Genomic DNA, 18,887 nt, shown 5'->3' with positions numbered 1-18,887 from the left:
CTGATTTCTTTACAAAATATACTCCTAATGTAATTTTCTAATATATTAAATTCTCGTGGATGTCTTCAAAACAAACAGAACGACTTCACAGACAATTTTCGATCTCTCATGTATGATCACTGGTATAACCATCACCCTATGTGAAGGGCAGCTTATGCTCACAGATGGGCCTTCCTCCCTGTAGTCAGCAGAGTTTGCAAGTTGTATTCCTCTTAGCTACATTTAGTCCTTGACTCTATTTTCCTTAATCAAGTCTTAGGCACTTTCTATGACATTTTCAGGATGAATCTAATACATCAGCCCCCATGCCTCTGATCAAACTTATCCAAGGTACTCTTCATTGTCTGCACTAATGGATGGGAACAGTGAATAATCAGTTTTCATTACCTGATCCATTATCAAAAACACTTCCCTCCCTAGCAGATGTCCAAAATAAAAACAAGAATAGAATCATTTAAAAATCTAAGCTCTTCCTCATCCCCTTAATGAACAATTCAGAGTAACCATTAGAAGAGGCCAAATAAGATAGACATCTATGTAGGCAGGGGAGGGGGAAGCTCGAGTGGAGTCGGAGGGTCTGCATGGACTCTGTGTATGTGTGTGCGTGTGTGTGCATGGTGTGTACACGAGCACGGGAAGGGGCAGGCAGGGAGAGTGAGATTGGTTTTCTACAGGTACACTGACCAAGTAAGTAGATATAGTAAGGATAATAGGAGCTAATTTTATTCTCAGAGAAATGAATTACAAATATTATGGTGGTAGCTGTAATTGGAGATATCACTGTGAATTCATGGTTTTCAATGAACATGTAGATAAGAAAATAAATACAGATGTAAATGTCTGTTTACAGAAGATAGCTCTTTTCATTAAGGGGGCTCAGGAAGAGCAATGAGCACTATACAAGGTCCTGGTTCTTAAACATCATTCTCCCCTAAAAGGAACCAGAGCTCGTTGGAGAAAGGGCTGGTTCCAGGGAAGGCGCAAGAAAGTACAAAATGAGCCTGGAACATTTTGTGCCAGAAAGTAAAGAAGTGCTCCAGAACGAGGGGACATATCCAAAAAACATAGGAGCCAGCTTGAAGGGACTCCCACTGGCCAAACTGCGGATAATTTGAGCATGAAAATAAATAAAAATGGTAATGGATTTTAACTCACTCAATAAAACTAGAACCCTTGAGTCTACTCTGAGATTTAAAAAAATGGACAAATTGAAAATTTAATGAAGAATGGGATATTTACAATCTCGAAATACCTCCATACAAAATACTTATAAATTACAATGGGAAAAAGTATAGCTAAACAGTGGAGAACTCTGGAAAACAACTGGGGAACACTTAATCAAGTGTTCAACAATAACATCACCAGTCATGGGATATTCAGAAAAGTGTTAACATGGCTTCAAACTATCCTCCGAACGGTTTGCTTACAACAATGGTTCTTAGTATCTGGCAACTTGGACTGGGGAATATTCTCACCATTCCCTAACTGGTAAGGGTGTCTCACTGTGCCTAAATTGTTTGAACAATACGGTTTATGCTGAACACCTGCTTTCTTTCATTACTGAGTTTGTAATGAGCTCCTTGTGTTGTTACAATTGGATGCTAAGAGAATTAAGTCTTGTGTGACTCCAATGGGACAGTGACTCTTGGAAGCTTGCCTGGCTTTCCCCTTTGCTGACTGTGTTTTGCATCCTTTCCCTGTAATAAGTCTTAGCTGTGAGCAGGAGTATATGCCAAGTACTGTGACTTCTTCTAGGAAATCACCAAACCTGAGGGTGGTTTTGGGGATGCCCCAACACATGGGACAAATCAAATCTCGGGATACACAATAGGATACAATGAGAAAAACGCAGCATCACTTCTGTAAGGTTTCTGTCCAAGCATAACCTGAATCTAATCAGGAGAAAAACATGAAACAAACCCAACTGAGGGACATTCTACTGAACAACTATTAATAACTTGTGATGTTCAAAAGATTCAAGATCATTAAAGTCAAGAAAAGACAGAGGAACTGTTTCAAATTGAAACAGACTATACAGACTGAATGCTAAATGTAATGCGTGGTTCCGGACTGGATTCTTCTTCTATAAAGGACACTATTGGCACATCTGGTAATATCAAAATAAGGTCTGAGATAACAGTAGGATGTCAGTGTCACTTTCCTGATTTGGAAAAACCTCCTTGTTAACAGGAAATACCTGCTAAAGTGCCAGGGGCCATGGGGCATCATATTAGTAACTGACTTTCAAATGGCTTAAGGCAAAGAAGCATTCTTGGTACTATCCATGCAATTTTTCTCCCAGTTTGAGACTGTTTCAAAATAAAAAGTAAAGCGATGATGATGATTCCATTCCTTGGCACCAAACCAGTCTCAAGTACCACACTAAGGGACATACAACATCCTACGTAGGAAGAACAGAAACTGAGAGTGGTGAGGGGAGCACTTTTTCTCACCAAGAAAAAGGTCTACCGAATCAGGAAAGCTTTGAAGCCCAATATTTTAACTGTACTGATTTATGATTATTAAATAATCGCTAAACATAGAAAATCACTTGATTTACAGAGTTTTTATAATAAAAGTATCAAGCAGAGTATCATTTATCTAGTAATACTTAGTGAGCCTTAAATGTTAGTGATAAAATCAAGAATTTTCACTCAATGTAAATTTTCACAGATCACTTTTCTAAGCCGATCTACAACATCCATTACCCTCCCCCAAAACATGACTTGGAAATTCACAAAGCACCAAGTTACCGTTTGTGTGCTTCCTGTTTGCTGCGACACTCTTCACAGTAATATTTGTATTCACTGCAGAGAGTTTCTGTGTTGCTAAAACCCCTGTGTAAAAGTCAAAATAAATTTATTTCGTATATACCAGAAAATTATGTATCTATTTAAAAATATTCTAAACCAGTAACAATCATGAAATTTCAAAATAAATAATTCTACATATACCTTAAGCAGTGAGTAATTGATGTGTTTTGTTCCACGTCAACAGAAAGGTCTAAAAAATCTTCATCTTTACTGCTTATCTGTGAAAATAATAAATTGTCTTTAATTTTTTTCAAATGTTGGTAAACCATGGTTCCCAATTAACAGAATTAAATGCATTCTATTACCCTTAGCAGTAGTAACTAGGCATTACTAATGTGGCATTCTCTGTATGTGAGTGCTCCTTCTCATTTATTCTTTAGATACGATTGTTCACTAGGGTTTCATTGTAGGTTGCTTCTCACTCTGTGCTGGGAGGAGTGTGTCCCTTTTTATTTTCACATGTGCTCATGTGTCCCAAATACAGCTCTCCAGCCTGGACTTCTTCCCTGAGTTTTAGTCCGCTATCTCCTATCATGTCATACCGGGCATGGCATGACACTAGGACATATTAGCCCAACAGCAACCAGATGTGCTCACAACCACCTTGAAAGTGACACACTGCTCTGCTTGGTGACCACCTCCAGTATTCACTGTCAATAAGCAGCATTAACATTAAAGTACTGATAAATTCCTTTCAACTAAAAAATACATCTTTAACTTTTATACTAAGTCTAAGAATTACAACTTTCAAGTTCACTTCCCATCTTCTTATCCTCAAAGAACTTTTAAAGTAGTGAATTAAATTTTTCTATGTAAAATTTTATGATATACTTACAGTTTCACAAGTAAGACATCTGGTTTCATTAGTTAATGTTCCCTGAAAAATCTCATGAACCCACGTTGGGTCTGGTGTGCTGTTGTTATTTTCACTATCAATATTACCATTCGGTAAGCGGCCATTTTGTTTTTCCTGCTTTCTCTCTTCTTGTAAAATATCAGCAATTGTATTTAGTAGATAATTTAAGAATTCATGGGCATCTTGTTGCATGTAGTTGTCAAAAAGCTCTAAAAACAAAAACATAATATTAGAGAATTATTTCAGAATTAATAACTTCATAAAAACAAATTTTAAAAAGAAAAGTATTCTATCAGAACTAAAAGTATAAATGCTTCATATTATTTGTAACGCATAAGAAATAGGTAACGTTCACATCTAAAAATGTTGACTGAATTTGGGGAAAATAAAGTTAAGATGAATAAAAATCTTAAAAAAATACTAACTAATCCATGAGAAGAGGGCCAAACCTCTCCTCATACATTTCCATAATAGATACTAGGAAGATAAGAAGCAATTATGCTTTTATTAGCTCCTCTCATCCATTATTCCATAAATATTATAACACGGCAAGCTTTAAAGCAGAAGCTGGACAACCACTTGCCAATGCCAAGCCAACTGCTTAAGAACCACAAAGTTTATTAAAAATAAATTACTGGAACATACATCCTAGAGCTTCTGGTTTAGGTGAAGCCCAAAACCTGGGGTTTTTTGAAACTCACCCAGGTGACTGATGTGCAGTCAGATTTAGGAATAATGGATATAAGAATTATCTATGTAATCTAAGTAATCTCTAAAGTCTCTTCCAAATGTGAGATTTTATAATTCCAGAAAATGTTCCCTGCAGTTACACAAACAAGTGAGTATAATGGAAATACTGACAGTGCTAACACCAAGCGCTTTGCCTGTCCTTGGCATCGCCCAGCTCTACCACAGGACAGTGAGGACTTCAGAGGCAGTATCTCATTCGATGCTCTCAACAACTGTGTGATATTGTTATTAACTTTAATTTTAAATGAGAAAACAGGATGAGAGAGGGTGAAGTCACACTGCCAGGAAACAGCAGAGCCAGGAGTCACACCAGGCAGCCAGACTCCCCGTGCTACATATAAAGTAATGTCTAGTGTGAGCCTACACACACACATATATAGATTATTCAATAAAATATACTGAGAAGAATTACCTATTTAGGAAATCATGTATAGATCTTCAATATACATTTAATACATTTCAGAAAGGTTTTGCATTTTAAAAATGAATGCATACAAATTGAGAAAAAAATTTAGGGAAAGTTTTTTTTAAGATAAATGGAATGAAAAATTACATTTTAGAAGAGATACAGATATGACTACATAAAATTAAGGTCTATGTATTAGAAAACTTTTAAAAAGTTTAAAAAACAGCAAAACCTGAAAATTAACATTTTTAGCATATAAAGATGTCATATAAAAGAAAACCAAAATAGGCAAAGGACTTGAAATTAACAATTTATAGAAAAAAATTTCAAAAGGCTAAGAAACACAAGAAAATGTTCAACCCTATGGTAATAAAAAAAGGTCTTGATTGTCCAGTCCATAAAATGCAATACCATCTTCCATTGCAAAGTTATTTTTTTTTTTTTTTTGTTGTTGAGACAGAGTCTCACTTTGTTGCCCAGGCTAGAGTGAGTGCCGTGGCGTCAGCTTAGCTCACAGCAACCTCAAACTCCTGGGCTCAAGCGATCCTACTGCCTCAGCCTCCCGAGTAGCTGGGACTACAGGCATGCGCCACTATGCCCGGCTAATTTTTTCTATATAGATTTTTAGGTGTCCATATAATGTCTTTCTGTTTTTAGTAGAGACGGGGTCTCGCTCAGGCTGGTCTCGAACTCCTGACCTTGAGCAATCCACCCGCCTCGGCCTCCCAGAGTGCTAGGATTACAGGCGTGAGCCACCGCGCCCGGCCTACAAAGTTATTATAAAAATATAATAAAATGGGAATAAGTGAAGATATTTATTGTGGAGATATATTCAAAATAAATAATTATTTTAATCTTGGTATCAAAAGGACCCTTAAAAGTCTCAATTTCAGATGCAGCTGCCAGAGTGGGACTGTTTGGGTTGGTGTTATGGTCCTACCTCTAACTCTACCTGTGTCAAAGGCAATTTACCTAACCTCCCTGCACCACAGTTCCTCATCTGAAAAACAGGGTTCATAACAGTACCTGCCTCACAAGGTTGTTAGGAAAATTAAAACTGCTTAGAACATAGCAATGGGTTTTACTGGTTTTGTATACCATTCAATAGAAATAACAATGGTAATAATAGCAACATTATTATAGGTTGAATATTCTGGTCCCAAAATGCCTGGGACCAGAAATGTTTTTGGGTTTTGGACTGTTTCAGATTTTACAATATTTACATAAACATAATGAGATATCTTGGGGGTGGGACCCAAGTCTAAATATGAAATTCATTTGTTTCACCTATACCTTACATACAGCCTAAAGGTAATTTTATATAGTATTTTTAATAATTTTGTATAGGAAACAAAGTTTGTGTACACTGAACCAAAAGAAAGCAAATATATCACTGTCTCAGCCATCCATGTGGCTTTGTGGCACTCAAAAAGTTTCAGATTTCAGATTTTGAATTTTCAGATTAGGGATTCTCAACCTGTATTATTGTTCTTGCTACTGAACAGAATACAAACCCATCCAAGACTGACTGCATAAAAATTAAGAACTATATGGAAAAGTCAACATAAATGAAGACAACTGACAAACGGGAGAACGTATTTGCATCTTAATGTTCAGAGTATGTAAAAGCTCAATATCCTGGGTATTCAAAAAAAAAACTCCTTTACAAAACAAGAAAAGGAAAACCAACCAAAAAACTGGCAAAGGGAAATAATGGGCAATTCACAGTAAAAATACAAGTGCCTAAACAATACATGACAAGCGGCTGGGAAATAAAAATTAAAACAATGACAGAAATTCATTTTTGCCCATCACTTTGGCAACATAGAGAATGACTTGTGGCCAGTGTTGGCTTGAGTGTGGAAATTGACATGGCACGTTGTAAAGGACAATTTTGGTAATGCCTTTAAAAGAATGTAACCTAGTTCCCGGTATCAGTATCAGGTAAATACCTGTGCGTGTACTGAAACAAGCATAAATGTGCCTGCTTATCTATAACAGCAAAAGTCTGAAAATATCCTAAATGTTTATCAATAGGAGAATGGTTTATTTAAATTATGGTATCATTTTCTCATGGAGCACTGGGCAACAGTTAAAAAGGAAGTCGTTCCATACGGACTTACATGGCAAAACTGCCAAGATATTAAGTCCAACAAGGATGCTGAATGTGTGTCGTGGATCCCAGTTATGAAAAACAAACAACATCCAGAAGACCCCACAGAATGTGACTATAGCTTTCTATTTGGACATATCTGTTTAAATGCATAGAAAGGGGTTTGTTAAATCAAGTTATTTTTAAGCAAGGTAAGATTGAGGGGCTGGAGAGTGGGCAAAGTGTCCATGGAAATTTCTATTTTTTCTTAACTGAAATTTTACTGTAAGATTGTATTATTTGTCTACTTAAAAACAAAACAGAGCTTTCCATACAAAAAGCCCACTTCCCTGCTCCCCATCACTGCCTGTTGTACATCCTTCATATCCAATTTCTTCCCAAGCCCTTTAAGTTTTTAAAACCCATTTCCTGCCTGTCTAGTCTGTTCCATTTCTATTGTGATCTCTCTGGTACACGTCGCTCCCCTCAGCCCACTAACAGCCTCCTTTCCATCAGTTTCACACTGCACACACACAAGCTTGATTCACAGACACTGAATCTTTCTACCTAAGAATTTTCCCTGATATCTCCAGCATCATATGGTAAAATTCACATTAAATCTTTCATGTTCATTATTTAGTTGTTTTCACATACCTAAATGCATTCTACAAATTTGGATCTCAAATCAAACAGAATAATATTAAGAACATGGGACTGGGTGCAGTGGCTCGCACCTATAATCCCAGCCACTCCCGAGGCTAAGGTGCAAGGATCACTTGAGCCCAGGAGTTTGAGACCAGCCTGGGTGACAGAGCGAGACCCTATCTCAAAAGAAAAAAAGAAAAAAGAATGTACTTGGAGCTGTAAGTTTCATTTCTCTGCTGTAAGTTTAGGCTGAGAGATTCCATTCACCTTAAACAAACTCCCCATGTTATGTTTAAGAATAATGAAAGCCATGAGTTCTAAAAATTACAGCATTAGCCTATGTGGACTTAACATCTAATTGATCTTTGGTATGGTATTCTGTGGGGGGTTTTGCCCACGAGGGACAGCAGACCCAAAGCACTGTGACACTATTCCCCACTCACACATTAGTCACCGCAGCGTCCCCCACCGCTGTGAGGCAGCCTGCGGCTCTCAAGCCCTCTCTAGTCCACGCTACCTCTCCAAGGCCAGACCCAGTCATACTGAGAAGCCTCAGATGGTTCCGCCACGGAAAGGTCTAGAGACCAAAGCTGAGCTAACTGAAGTCAATTTAACTTTGGCTCTCAAGGTAACAGTCCTTCATCTCTGAAAATAATAAATACTTCACCCCTCAGTCCCTATCCTCTACTACCCTTATTTGCTTATTGTATCTTATTTCCTTCCTTCTCCTTAGGATTTTTTTTCATTCCCAATCCTTTCTTCCGCTCCTTCTAGGAACCACATTCTATTCTAAACAAATTCCCCATCTCCTTAATCTTTGGCATTTTCTAGCTCCCTGCTGCCACTTCTAAACTATTACATTTTCACTTAAATATCAAAACTTTCCCTCAATCAAAAAAGTACATAAGATCTGGCCATACCATGACCCTTGACTCTCCTCTCTCTGAGGCCAACTGCCGACCCCCCTCACCCCCTGATGCCCTGGTTCACGGCTTCTTTCTCCACCCCCCTCCTGCACTAACCTCGACACTTCATGTCTAGTGTCTAGGCAGCTTCCTTAAGTGCACTTGAACCCCTTAAACACAAGAACCTTCATCTCTCACTCACTCACCTACCCCCAGGTCACAAGTCTAGAACCAAGCACCCACTTCAAAACGGTTCACAAAGACAAGGACTGGAAGTTGATTACGCTACAGTTGATGGGGGCATGAGTGCTTAAGAAAAGTAAAAACGAACTGGAAAAGTCATGGAGGAATCTGACAAGAAGGACAACGAGGGAAGACTAGTGAAAAGATCTTATGAGCACTGCTGAGGGCCCAGGGAAGGCTGGAGGTGATCAATTCACTACAGTGGGTAACTCCATGCTGGCTCAATGCCACAATCTAAAGTAGTCTAATTTTTCCCTGTTAAAAAAATTATTTTAGCATGTATGCTTTTCAAACAATTATTTTAGCAAAAATATGCAAATGTGTTTGCTTTTTAAAAATTTACAACATCTTTTTTGGATGCTCTTTTAACACAGAACAATGACTCCATATTTACAAAAATACCTCAATGACTGGAATGTTCTGGAAATGAGAAGCAAAGTAAACCAAAAAATACTCTTAAACTTTTGTTGAGATATTTCTAAAATAATTTTTATATATTTTATTTATAGATAGATAGATATACACATACATACACACACACATAATATACTGAATATGCCAGAATCTTGCAGTGCCTGAAAGCAGTCACTATAGTTTTAAAAACATCAACCAGGACTGCATAAATATCAAGACATCATCAATGGAATGACTTCAGAATGACAATCCCTGTGAACCCATTAGATTTAATTCTTAAAACCCAGGTTTTCTCACGGGTTGCCTTCTTCTTTGCTAACTAGCATAATGGGAAAGGTGAACTTTAAACTTTGGTAAATTAAACAAATTCATTCATTCATTCATTCATTCAACAAATATTTAGTAAGCACCTACTATGTGCCAGGAACTGGATTATGTGCTGGGAATACAATGGTGAGCAAAAACAAATGGTTTCCCTCCATCATGGAACTGACAGTCTAGTGGGAGAGACAGACAATTTCATTATTAAATAAATGTATGATTATAAACTATTATAGTCCTGATATAGCTGCAACATTAATGCAAAAACAAAAAGAAGAAAAACTAAATCACTGCTTAAAAATAGGTTATGTTTTCTGCATAATCAAAAATAGCTACAGCTTTCATTACACAAAATACCTTGTATGCTGTCTTGGAGAAAGAGAAGTATTTGAAATAAATATAAGAAATTATTCAAATCTATTTAATAGGTGTTACTTATGAACAACTAATATCTCCTCACTTGAGGAAGAATAAGACTTAAATATATATATATATATATATATATATGCACATATGTTTTTGTATCTCTCCATGGCACCTGAAACGTTGCTATGTCCATGCAGGTTTCTTGAGAATGAGGACCTTTCTATCTCATTCCCTGCTATGTCCTAGCACTTACAACAGCACCTGCCACATATTAGATGTGCTTCCCATTTTTTGAATGAACGAATGAATGAAGAGAAAGAATGAACAACAGGGGTTGAAACAGCTAAGATGATATCAGAAAAGTAGATTTGTCCCAAAACAACAACTTGAATGGTGTATATTGCTAACATTCCGTGAGCGGGAGCACACAGCTACAGATGCCAGCTGATGGGTCCCTCGAGCCACCTTTAAAGATCCCAAACAGCCCAGTTGAGAGTCAGCCCTAGCTAACACAATTAGATTACCAACCTGTGTTTTATTTCTTCCAAAATGACCGCAGAGAGCCTATGCACAGGCAGTAACTGTGAAGAGATGACTTCACTGCTGAACCTCGGTACTGCAACGGCCTCCGGGCTGGTCTCCTGCCTCTACTCTCCTGCCGCCAGTGCCCACCCAGTCCCACCCAGTAGCCAGCGGATCTTCTGATGCAAATCAGAACATATCACCCACCTGCCCAGAACCCTCCAATGACTTCCCATGCCTTTCAAGTAACACCTGAGCTCTAGGCCCTTGCCTTTTTCTCTAACTTTATTTTACTCCACTCTTGCTGTGCTAGTTTTCTTGCCATCCTTCAAATGGTTTATTTCTCTCTTCAAATTTCTGACTAACATCACCTTATGAAACACCTCCTCCAACCACTGAGATCTAAACAAGTAACTCCCTCATTTTCTGTCCCCTTTCCCTGCCTTCTTTTTCTTCAGGGCGGTGACATACCATACAACATCATTACTGTTGACCTGTCTTCCCCACTGGACTGTCAGATCCCTGAAGGCTTATGTGTATGTCCAATTCCCAGGGAGTGCCTGGCACACAACAGGAAACATATATATATATTATATATACACAATTGATCAATTCAGACATTCAGCTGGCATCCACCCCATCATCTAAGATAACATTTATGGAGTTAGTGCTGTTGCACAGTACGTGGGAGCACTGTCCAACAGTCCTCTTATGCTATGATTAGGTAAAATGATTTAAATTTTAAAAACAAAAACTCAATGAATAGAAATTAAAACCAGTTCTTTCCAAGGGATATCAAAAACATCAGTAATGTAAAGCAACACTGGTTAAAACAGTATGAGGCTAATATCTACTGGAATAAAACATGAAGTTTTTAATATAGTATGGAAGGAAACTGATTTACGAAGAACTGTCCAACAGTGAAAGTTAGTAGAAATACTGAAATGGATAACATATTTTCAGAGATTTAAAACAAACAAAATTTCAGAAGGAAAGATATATAAATAATATATTAATATGTTAAATCCCCTTTGATTTGTATACTCTTCTCGCCATAATTATCAGGGAAAAATTCAAAAGCCAAAAATATATTCCAAAACATATTTATAAATGCCAGCAATATCAAATAATAAAAATACCTTCCTATCTGTTAAAAAAAAAAAAGCTTTTCTATTAGATATTATTTCTGAAATTTAGGAAAATGAAACAAAACTTATGAGAGGACAGGCTTAGAATAAATATCTATTCTGAAATCATTCTCATTCAAAGAAATATTTAAGAAGTCTATTGTGTTATCAACTTCCTCTGCCTAAATAAAATTTCAGAAAATATTGAACAATTAAAAATTAATGAACACTATAAAAAATCCCAGATTTGACAAGCAAACACATAAAGCCATAGGTGTATAACCACACTGAACTTTCAAAACACAGTAACTTGAATTCTGTTCAGCATGAATCAATCTAACTTAAAAAAAATTACATACATAAAGAGCACATGTGCTAGATTAATAAGGCCAAGAAAAATGTACTATTAAATGAAAAGGAAAATAACGTGTACCCTGTGTGTGTTGCATACTTTTGACACTGAACATTTCTAAAATCCTAACGAAGTCACTGAGAAAGCATGGCATGTTCAATAACCACGCTCATCAATTTTCCACCAAGACAAAACTTTTAAAGTTTCATACTGACACAGACAAAAAGATTGAAAAGACTTGATCGCTCAATCCACATTCTAATAGGCTATATTTGGTTTTCTAAAATCAACTATTCTACATGTGTACGAGGGGGAAATGAACAAATCTTTAACCTGTGTATCAGATTCAAGAATAATAGCCTACAGCCACGCTGTGCTATTTCAGGGTCTTCTTATATTTCAGGGAACCAGATATGATCCAGGCTTATCTCAGTCAATGTGATAATGAACAGTGTCAACTACTTTAAGGGCAGGATTATACATTAGCGTACTTAATAAACAACCCGAATCGTGTTTGTGGGCATCCTTCTACTTAATAGGTAACAAATAAAACTAAAAATGCCATTCAATTTTATTTCTACAATGACTGAAATGCCTACATCAAACAAAACCCAGAATTCCATGTTATTTAAATTCCATTTGAATTTCTGAGGCAGTATACCACATTGGAACAAACCCTGGGCTTCGGGATCAGGGAGAAGCAAGTCTGTATGCCAAGCTCTGCCATCACTCTGTGTGACCTCAGAAAAATTAACTTCTCTGAGCCTCGGTTATTTCATGTAAACTGAGGTGATAATATCTAACTTACTGGCCTGTTGTGAAAATTAAATGAAAAACATTTCAAAAGAGGAAAGAGAGGTGGAACTTACTCAGTAGCTACTTTTAAAAATGGACAGGGGATTAAAACTTATCTACCCTAAACCAGAAGGTCCAAGTTCTTAGTCTGGCTCTTTCCTTTCTCTGAGGGGTGACTCCTGGCAAGTTTTTAGCTTTTGGTTTTTTCATGGCCAAAATGGAGGAAGAAACATGCTCTCTATCTAAGGCTACCGTAAGGATCAAATGAGTTAACACACATGAAAGCATTATGAAAACAACAAATGCATGATCATGCAAAAAGCCAAGCAAGCAAAGAGAAAAATTGTAAGTTTTCATCTTCTGGAACATAGAATTTTATGTCTGTATAACACACTTTAAACAGTAACCATACCTCACGTTAATTACTGTGAGACTATCTCCTCCACTAAACTAGTACCTCCTTGAAGACATTCATCTTTGTTTTTTCAACAGCTAACATGCTATTAGGTGTAAAGATGATGCTCAACAAATGCTTGACTTACAGTACGCTGTATTTAACCTTCCTGTTATGTAATCCATACACTGGGAAGTAGAAGAATTACCATTTTCTTTCCGTAACCTTGTTATGAACTTCTTAGGAGGTATTACTCCGACCTTTTTCTTCTGAGTGGCTATGCTATGGAAGAGATCTGCTAAGCACGTAAGAAGGTTCTCCTTCTTCCTAGGTTGACTCTTGTAGGCTAGAACTTTTTCCCGAAATGGACGACAAAAATAAAGTGCTTGAAGAACTGAATTGCAGTAGCAGGTATTCCCAAACTACAAGATTAAAAAAAAAAAGTTTTGTTAAATTTAAGGCAACACATTTTCAAGAGAAAGAATTTCCCTGTGTAGAATGGAGAGAACTAAAAGAGATGACAATCAATTCCCATCGTTATTATAATACTAACCACATTTTATATATTATACATTTTAAAATATTAATACAACTCTCAAAAATTCTTTAAAAACCACAAAGGTGAGGTTTTCTATCAAGTTCTTAAGTGCATCAAAAAAAACAAAAAACAAGATCCCTAAAATGTTAGATCAAAAAGTCACTGGTATGACAGTCTAACAACCACTGAAATGCTGAATTGCCCAGTCACATTATCCCCAATGTATCAGGAAGACATAGACTTCAGAGTCAAAGTAAAATCCTGAACTACGGTTCTCTCTCTTACTGGCCATGTGACTGGGAGTATGTCATTGCATCTCACTAAACTTCAATTTCCTCCTCTCTATTAAGGGGGAGGGGGAAATAATCCTACCTTATAGAGTAAGTAAATGACACATAGTTTGATAATTATTTATTGCCTTCCTTTTCCCTTCTCAGTAATAAACATTGCCTCTAAAAGTTGGCTAATGAAACATGCACAAAATAGGTTGTCTAGGATGATTTCCTCCATGCTCTTGTTTCTGAATGTTCAATTTCTTAAAAACAAACCAAAAAACAGCACTTTAGGGTTGAAACCTGCCTTGTGTTACCTCACCTGGTTCTGAAGATCCAAGTTTCTGACCACGTTTAAAATCAGAGGAAACAAATTTTAAAAGTTGCCACCTTTCTCAAGGTCTGGTCGTTGACTTTTCAATTGCTTAGTAAACAAAATGACCCATTCTTGCCTTTAAACTGCTTTCTCTAACACCTTTTTCTCAAGTCTTAAAAAATCCCCCAACACAAATATTCTTTATATCCCCACCAATAAGATCATTTTGAGTTCACACACGTTTATTTATAAACTACCTATACTACATTATACACATTAAAATATAAAAGAATATAATTAAGAAAATGTACATTTTAAATTTTGTCTTATTACACAAAATTTTTTTTTCACTAAAAATTATTAACATTTAAGTGAGAGCAATGAGACTGAGTATGCCTTTTTGTAAACCATGGGTTTTAGACTTTAAAACAGTGATTTAAGTCTGGGTTTATGTTCAGTTATTTGGATATATGGTTTTAATGGCTATCGGAACTGAAAAAGTTATCTTCATAAAGATACATAAGTCCAAGTGAAGAAGAGTCTCATTGATTACCTTTACACTCTAGATCACAGTTATTCAATTTTCAGCCCTATCTACCGAATGTGTTTGAATTCATTTAGTGAATGAATGTCTGCCTTGAGGGCAGCACAGCACAGTAATTAAGTACACAGCATCTGAAACCAAACTGTCTGGGTTCAAGTCTGTTTCCACTATTTGACCTCGGAAATTACTAAACCACTCTATCAGTTTCTTCATCTGTAAAAGGGCAATAATAGCACCTACCTCTTAGAATTTTTAAAGGATTAAATGAATCACCCAACATAAAGCATTTACAACAGTTCTTGGCACTTCATCACTTTATAGTCACTTTTAAAACAACCTTTTAAATCAAATAATATTAGATCCTGTAAATCTCTGAATCTATATTTAAATTATAGATTTGCAATAGCAGAACTAAGTAAGAGAGGGTGATACTGTCAATCCTCTGGCACCATGAAACCTAAAGTGATACACACCATACCATACGTGGATAAAGATGGGCATCAGTATTATCCATATGTTAAGAATTAGTAAAACTTAATCTATCATTCTTAGATTAAAATAAACATTAGAAATTCTAATATTTTCTTCCTATGCCTAATAGATACCTTGCATACTTCATTTGGAGACTACTGGCTTTAACCACCATAATGTCAATAGTATTACCTTTTAAGAATGTTGAAAATGAATTACTTTTAAAGAAGCGCAACTTCTTATGTTGTCCCCCATGCTGGACCTGGGTGATGGTCCCTGTCCTATGAACATCCCCTTCTAAGTGAAGGCTCTCTTCCGCCAAACATTTTTATTTAGGTGGCCATGTTTCAGAACATTTTACCTCCACATTCCCCTACCCCATCACCCTCACTCTGGCCAACTGCACCAGAGTAGAGTACCCAATCCAGGAGCAGGCTTTCTATACTCTAGCGGACGTCCGTTCCTCACCCCACACCCTTCTCCACTGCCCCATGCTTCCTTGTAGAAACTGACTTCTCTTCTCTATGCACATTCTGTTGGGTTGTCAATCACAAGCCCTTTCATGGACTCTGTAACAGGGCAGGAAACTTGATCTGGTCCAGCCAGAGTATCTGGGCGAGGGCTCTTCTGCCAGGTTTGATATGGATACTCTCTGGGCTCTCCAAGAGTGCAAACCTCAAGTACACTATGGTCATCAGGGAGAATAAATGGATGAAAATGAAATCAATAGAAAAGAAAACAGAACCAAGAGACATTTGCCTAATCAACTTTATAACCCACAAATGGAGAAAAGGTTTCATTTTTATTTCTTTCTCTCCTTCAAAATGCACCCAGCTCCAACTAGCAATTCAGGCTAAATAGCTTTTTGTAACATGGTCTAGGAATGCGACCATAAGTTTATAATGAAGATTCCACAGTCCTCACAAATGGATTTACTGAGCTCAACCTACTTGTGCGCTGGGGCCTACCTGTGTTAGAAAACTAATAAAGAACCATAAAAATAAAACAAGGAAAGAAAGCTATTCAAAAAAATGCAGACTGCATAAAAAGAATGACATACTACTAGGAGGTTCAATCACTCTCTATTATCAGCTCTACTAAAATAAGTACTAACCATCTACGAGACAAAAGGAAAAAAGGCAACTTGATATATCAGATTAAAACTGTTTTCAAAGAATTTAGCTGACCATGTGTACAGCTGGCACGTAAGTGGGATATTTTACAGCAAAAAAAAAAAAAAGTTTCCAAAGCCTCCTTTGCCTATCCAAAGTTCCTAAGCCACGCTATTATTTCTCCTCTCTGACTTCCAATAATACTAGGAATATTAATGTATCTACAGGAGACAAGCCATGAGGAAATCCCCACTCTATGTATTACACAAATTATAGTGATAGACACGGGAATTATTAAGAATAAACTGCTATAAAAGCTATTATTTGTGAAAATATACTTCCAAGACAAAAATATCTGCAATTTAAAAATAACAAAAACTAGGTTGCCATTAACATTATTGAGAGTAACCACTCTGTTTAATTTTCTGCTAGGTTAAACTACGGTTATTTTTCTTTCCATTAAAAAACAAAACAAAACTGCCCACATACATGTACTATTTCCCAAAGGAAAAGTGCTTCTGAGTGATCCTACCACATTCACTGGTCAAAAAAAAGTTATACAATCAGGCAGATCTAATAGGAATCCTTTTAGTATACACTTTTTTGTAAAAGCAATTAAAATAAACCTGAAAATACACATTTAGCTAACAACACACTGATGAAAATGTATGTGGTGCCTCATTTTAACAAAATCCAATTGTTAGAAAAAATTAACCACAAAGCTTTTCTAAAGCAGCTACATTCCAGAAGTGTTGGAATGGGGGGACAGGGACAGGGAAAAAGATTTTAAAATGTTGACCTCTGAATTAACTAAGCCTGTTGACTAAGCCACCTGTCCCCCAAAAAAGGTCCAACTTTAACTTTTTTTTTTTTCTTTTTTTTTTTTTTTTTTTTTTTGAGACAGAGTCTTGCTTTGTTGCCCGGGCTAGAGTGAGTGCCGTGGTGTCAGCCTAGCTCACAGCAACCTCAAACTCCTGGGCTTAAACGATCCTCCTGCCTCAGCCTCCTGAGTAGCTGGGATTACAGGCATGCGCCACCATGCCCAGCTAATATATATATATATATATATATATATTTTTTTTTTTTTTTTTTTTTTAGTTGGCCAGATAATTTCTTTCTATTTTTAGTAGAGACGGGGCGGGGGGGGGGGGGGGTCTCACTCTTGCTCAGGCTGGTCTCAAACTCCTGACCTTGAGCGATCCACCCGCCTCGGCCTCCCAGAGTGCTAGGATTACAGGCGTGAGCCACCGCGCCCGGCCTCAACTTTAACTTTTAAGGGACATGTACATACAAGTAAATAGTGTGATAACTCTACAAATTAAAAAGGGGGAAAAGAACAAGAGAGAAACAAGAATGATGCCAACATAGGAGCTGAAAAATAAGACATAGAAAAAAGGCTGAAGGCATAAAACACAGTTGCAAAGTAGCCTGGAAGCATAAATCACAGAAAAGGTTAATCTAATCGCTCTACTAGTTTTGCTGCATCTAGTCTGACCACCACAGAGGTCGAGCAGGAGAAGCTGAGGGTTCCAGGACCCTTGGGTCAAACAGAGGCTAGCAGGGAGACACCAACAGGAAACAGGATTTATTTCTGCATTTAATTTAAGGCATTCATCGGCCTTTAATAGTTGGAGCTCTGGCCCCTGCAGAGATCCCAATTTTTTTGTATAATAAGAAGGCATAGAGACCAGAAACTATTTTCTACTCATCAAATGAATCTCCCCAGGGGATAAAAACAAGACTTCCTCTTATGGTCTCTTACTAACTTTATCCCCTCCAACTTCTCTTGATTTTACTGTTGTTCAGCTTCAGGGAGAAATTCAAATACTACCTTTTGAATTTAAACTGATCCATGGGGATTAACAGAAATGAAGCTTTCTTAGAAACTGCTTTTTAATACAACTGACACTAGACTTACTGAGTGGCAGTGATACTGAGATCATATTAAATTAAAAACAACGTAACAGCAGAAGACAATATTATAGAGCTATAGAACTCATTTCATATATTTATATAGGATATTATTTTACTTGTTCTGAGGGTATCTACAAAAAAGTTCAATATAAAATGGAGAAACTGAAATATTTATATGGAAAAAGGTTGACGGTAAACAGTATCAATATATAAGGTACACTACTGTTCTGAAGAAAATGGGTTCTTCTGGGACACTATCAATGGGAACAACTTTACTATAGTTCAAGACACATTTGCTCTGGAGTCTGAATCTAATAAGGGTGAAAGTCACAGGGAAATAGTAACAAGATTGGAGAAACTAGGTTTTTGCCATCCCAGAATTTAAATGAGGTTTTTGATCACTAAACGACTGTTTGTAAGCATAAACATTTTAGACATTAGAAGTAGAGGCCAGACCTCTTGTTAAATAAGGGAAATTAAATATCTTCATCTAACTCTACTCCCTGTGAAACCCCAGTAAAATGACAGTAAAGGAAGAGATTAGGTGAAAACTCAAAAGGTCAAACAGTGTATTAAAGAAGTCAACGACAGACCAGAGAGGTCAGCAAACTTACAGAAGATAGAAGGTGGATGGAGAAAAAAGTAGAAGCCCAAGTGCCTGGAAGGGAGAGACAAGTGAGGAAAAAAGCTGATTCACTCTTGAAGGCTCAGGAATTGAG

At 36.9% G+C, this 18,887-nt stretch overlaps 1 protein-coding gene across 1 annotated transcript in view; it reads right to left on the bottom strand.

Moving 5' to 3' along the window:
- Positions 1-18,887, bottom strand: part of USP12 (ubiquitin specific peptidase 12) — an 81,442-nt gene that overhangs the window by 13,028 nt on the left and 49,527 nt on the right. Inside the window, exons 3-6 of the mRNA XM_069467414.1 lie at positions 13,210-13,423; positions 3,649-3,878; positions 2,955-3,031; positions 2,754-2,837 (exon numbers count right to left, since the gene is read on the bottom strand). Coding sequence (XP_069323515.1) covers positions 2,754-2,837; positions 2,955-3,031; positions 3,649-3,878; positions 13,210-13,423 — 605 coding nt within the window. The remainder of the gene's footprint in view (positions 1-2,753; positions 2,838-2,954; positions 3,032-3,648; positions 3,879-13,209; positions 13,424-18,887) is intronic.

The sequence above is a fragment of the Eulemur rufifrons genome, chromosome 4, assembly GCF_041146395.1.
Source record: "Eulemur rufifrons isolate Redbay chromosome 4, OSU_ERuf_1, whole genome shotgun sequence".
Lineage (NCBI taxonomy): Eukaryota > Metazoa > Chordata > Mammalia > Primates > Lemuridae > Eulemur > Eulemur rufifrons.
Note: the sequence above shows the minus strand (reverse complement) of the source record. Positions and strands in the feature narration are given on the sequence as shown.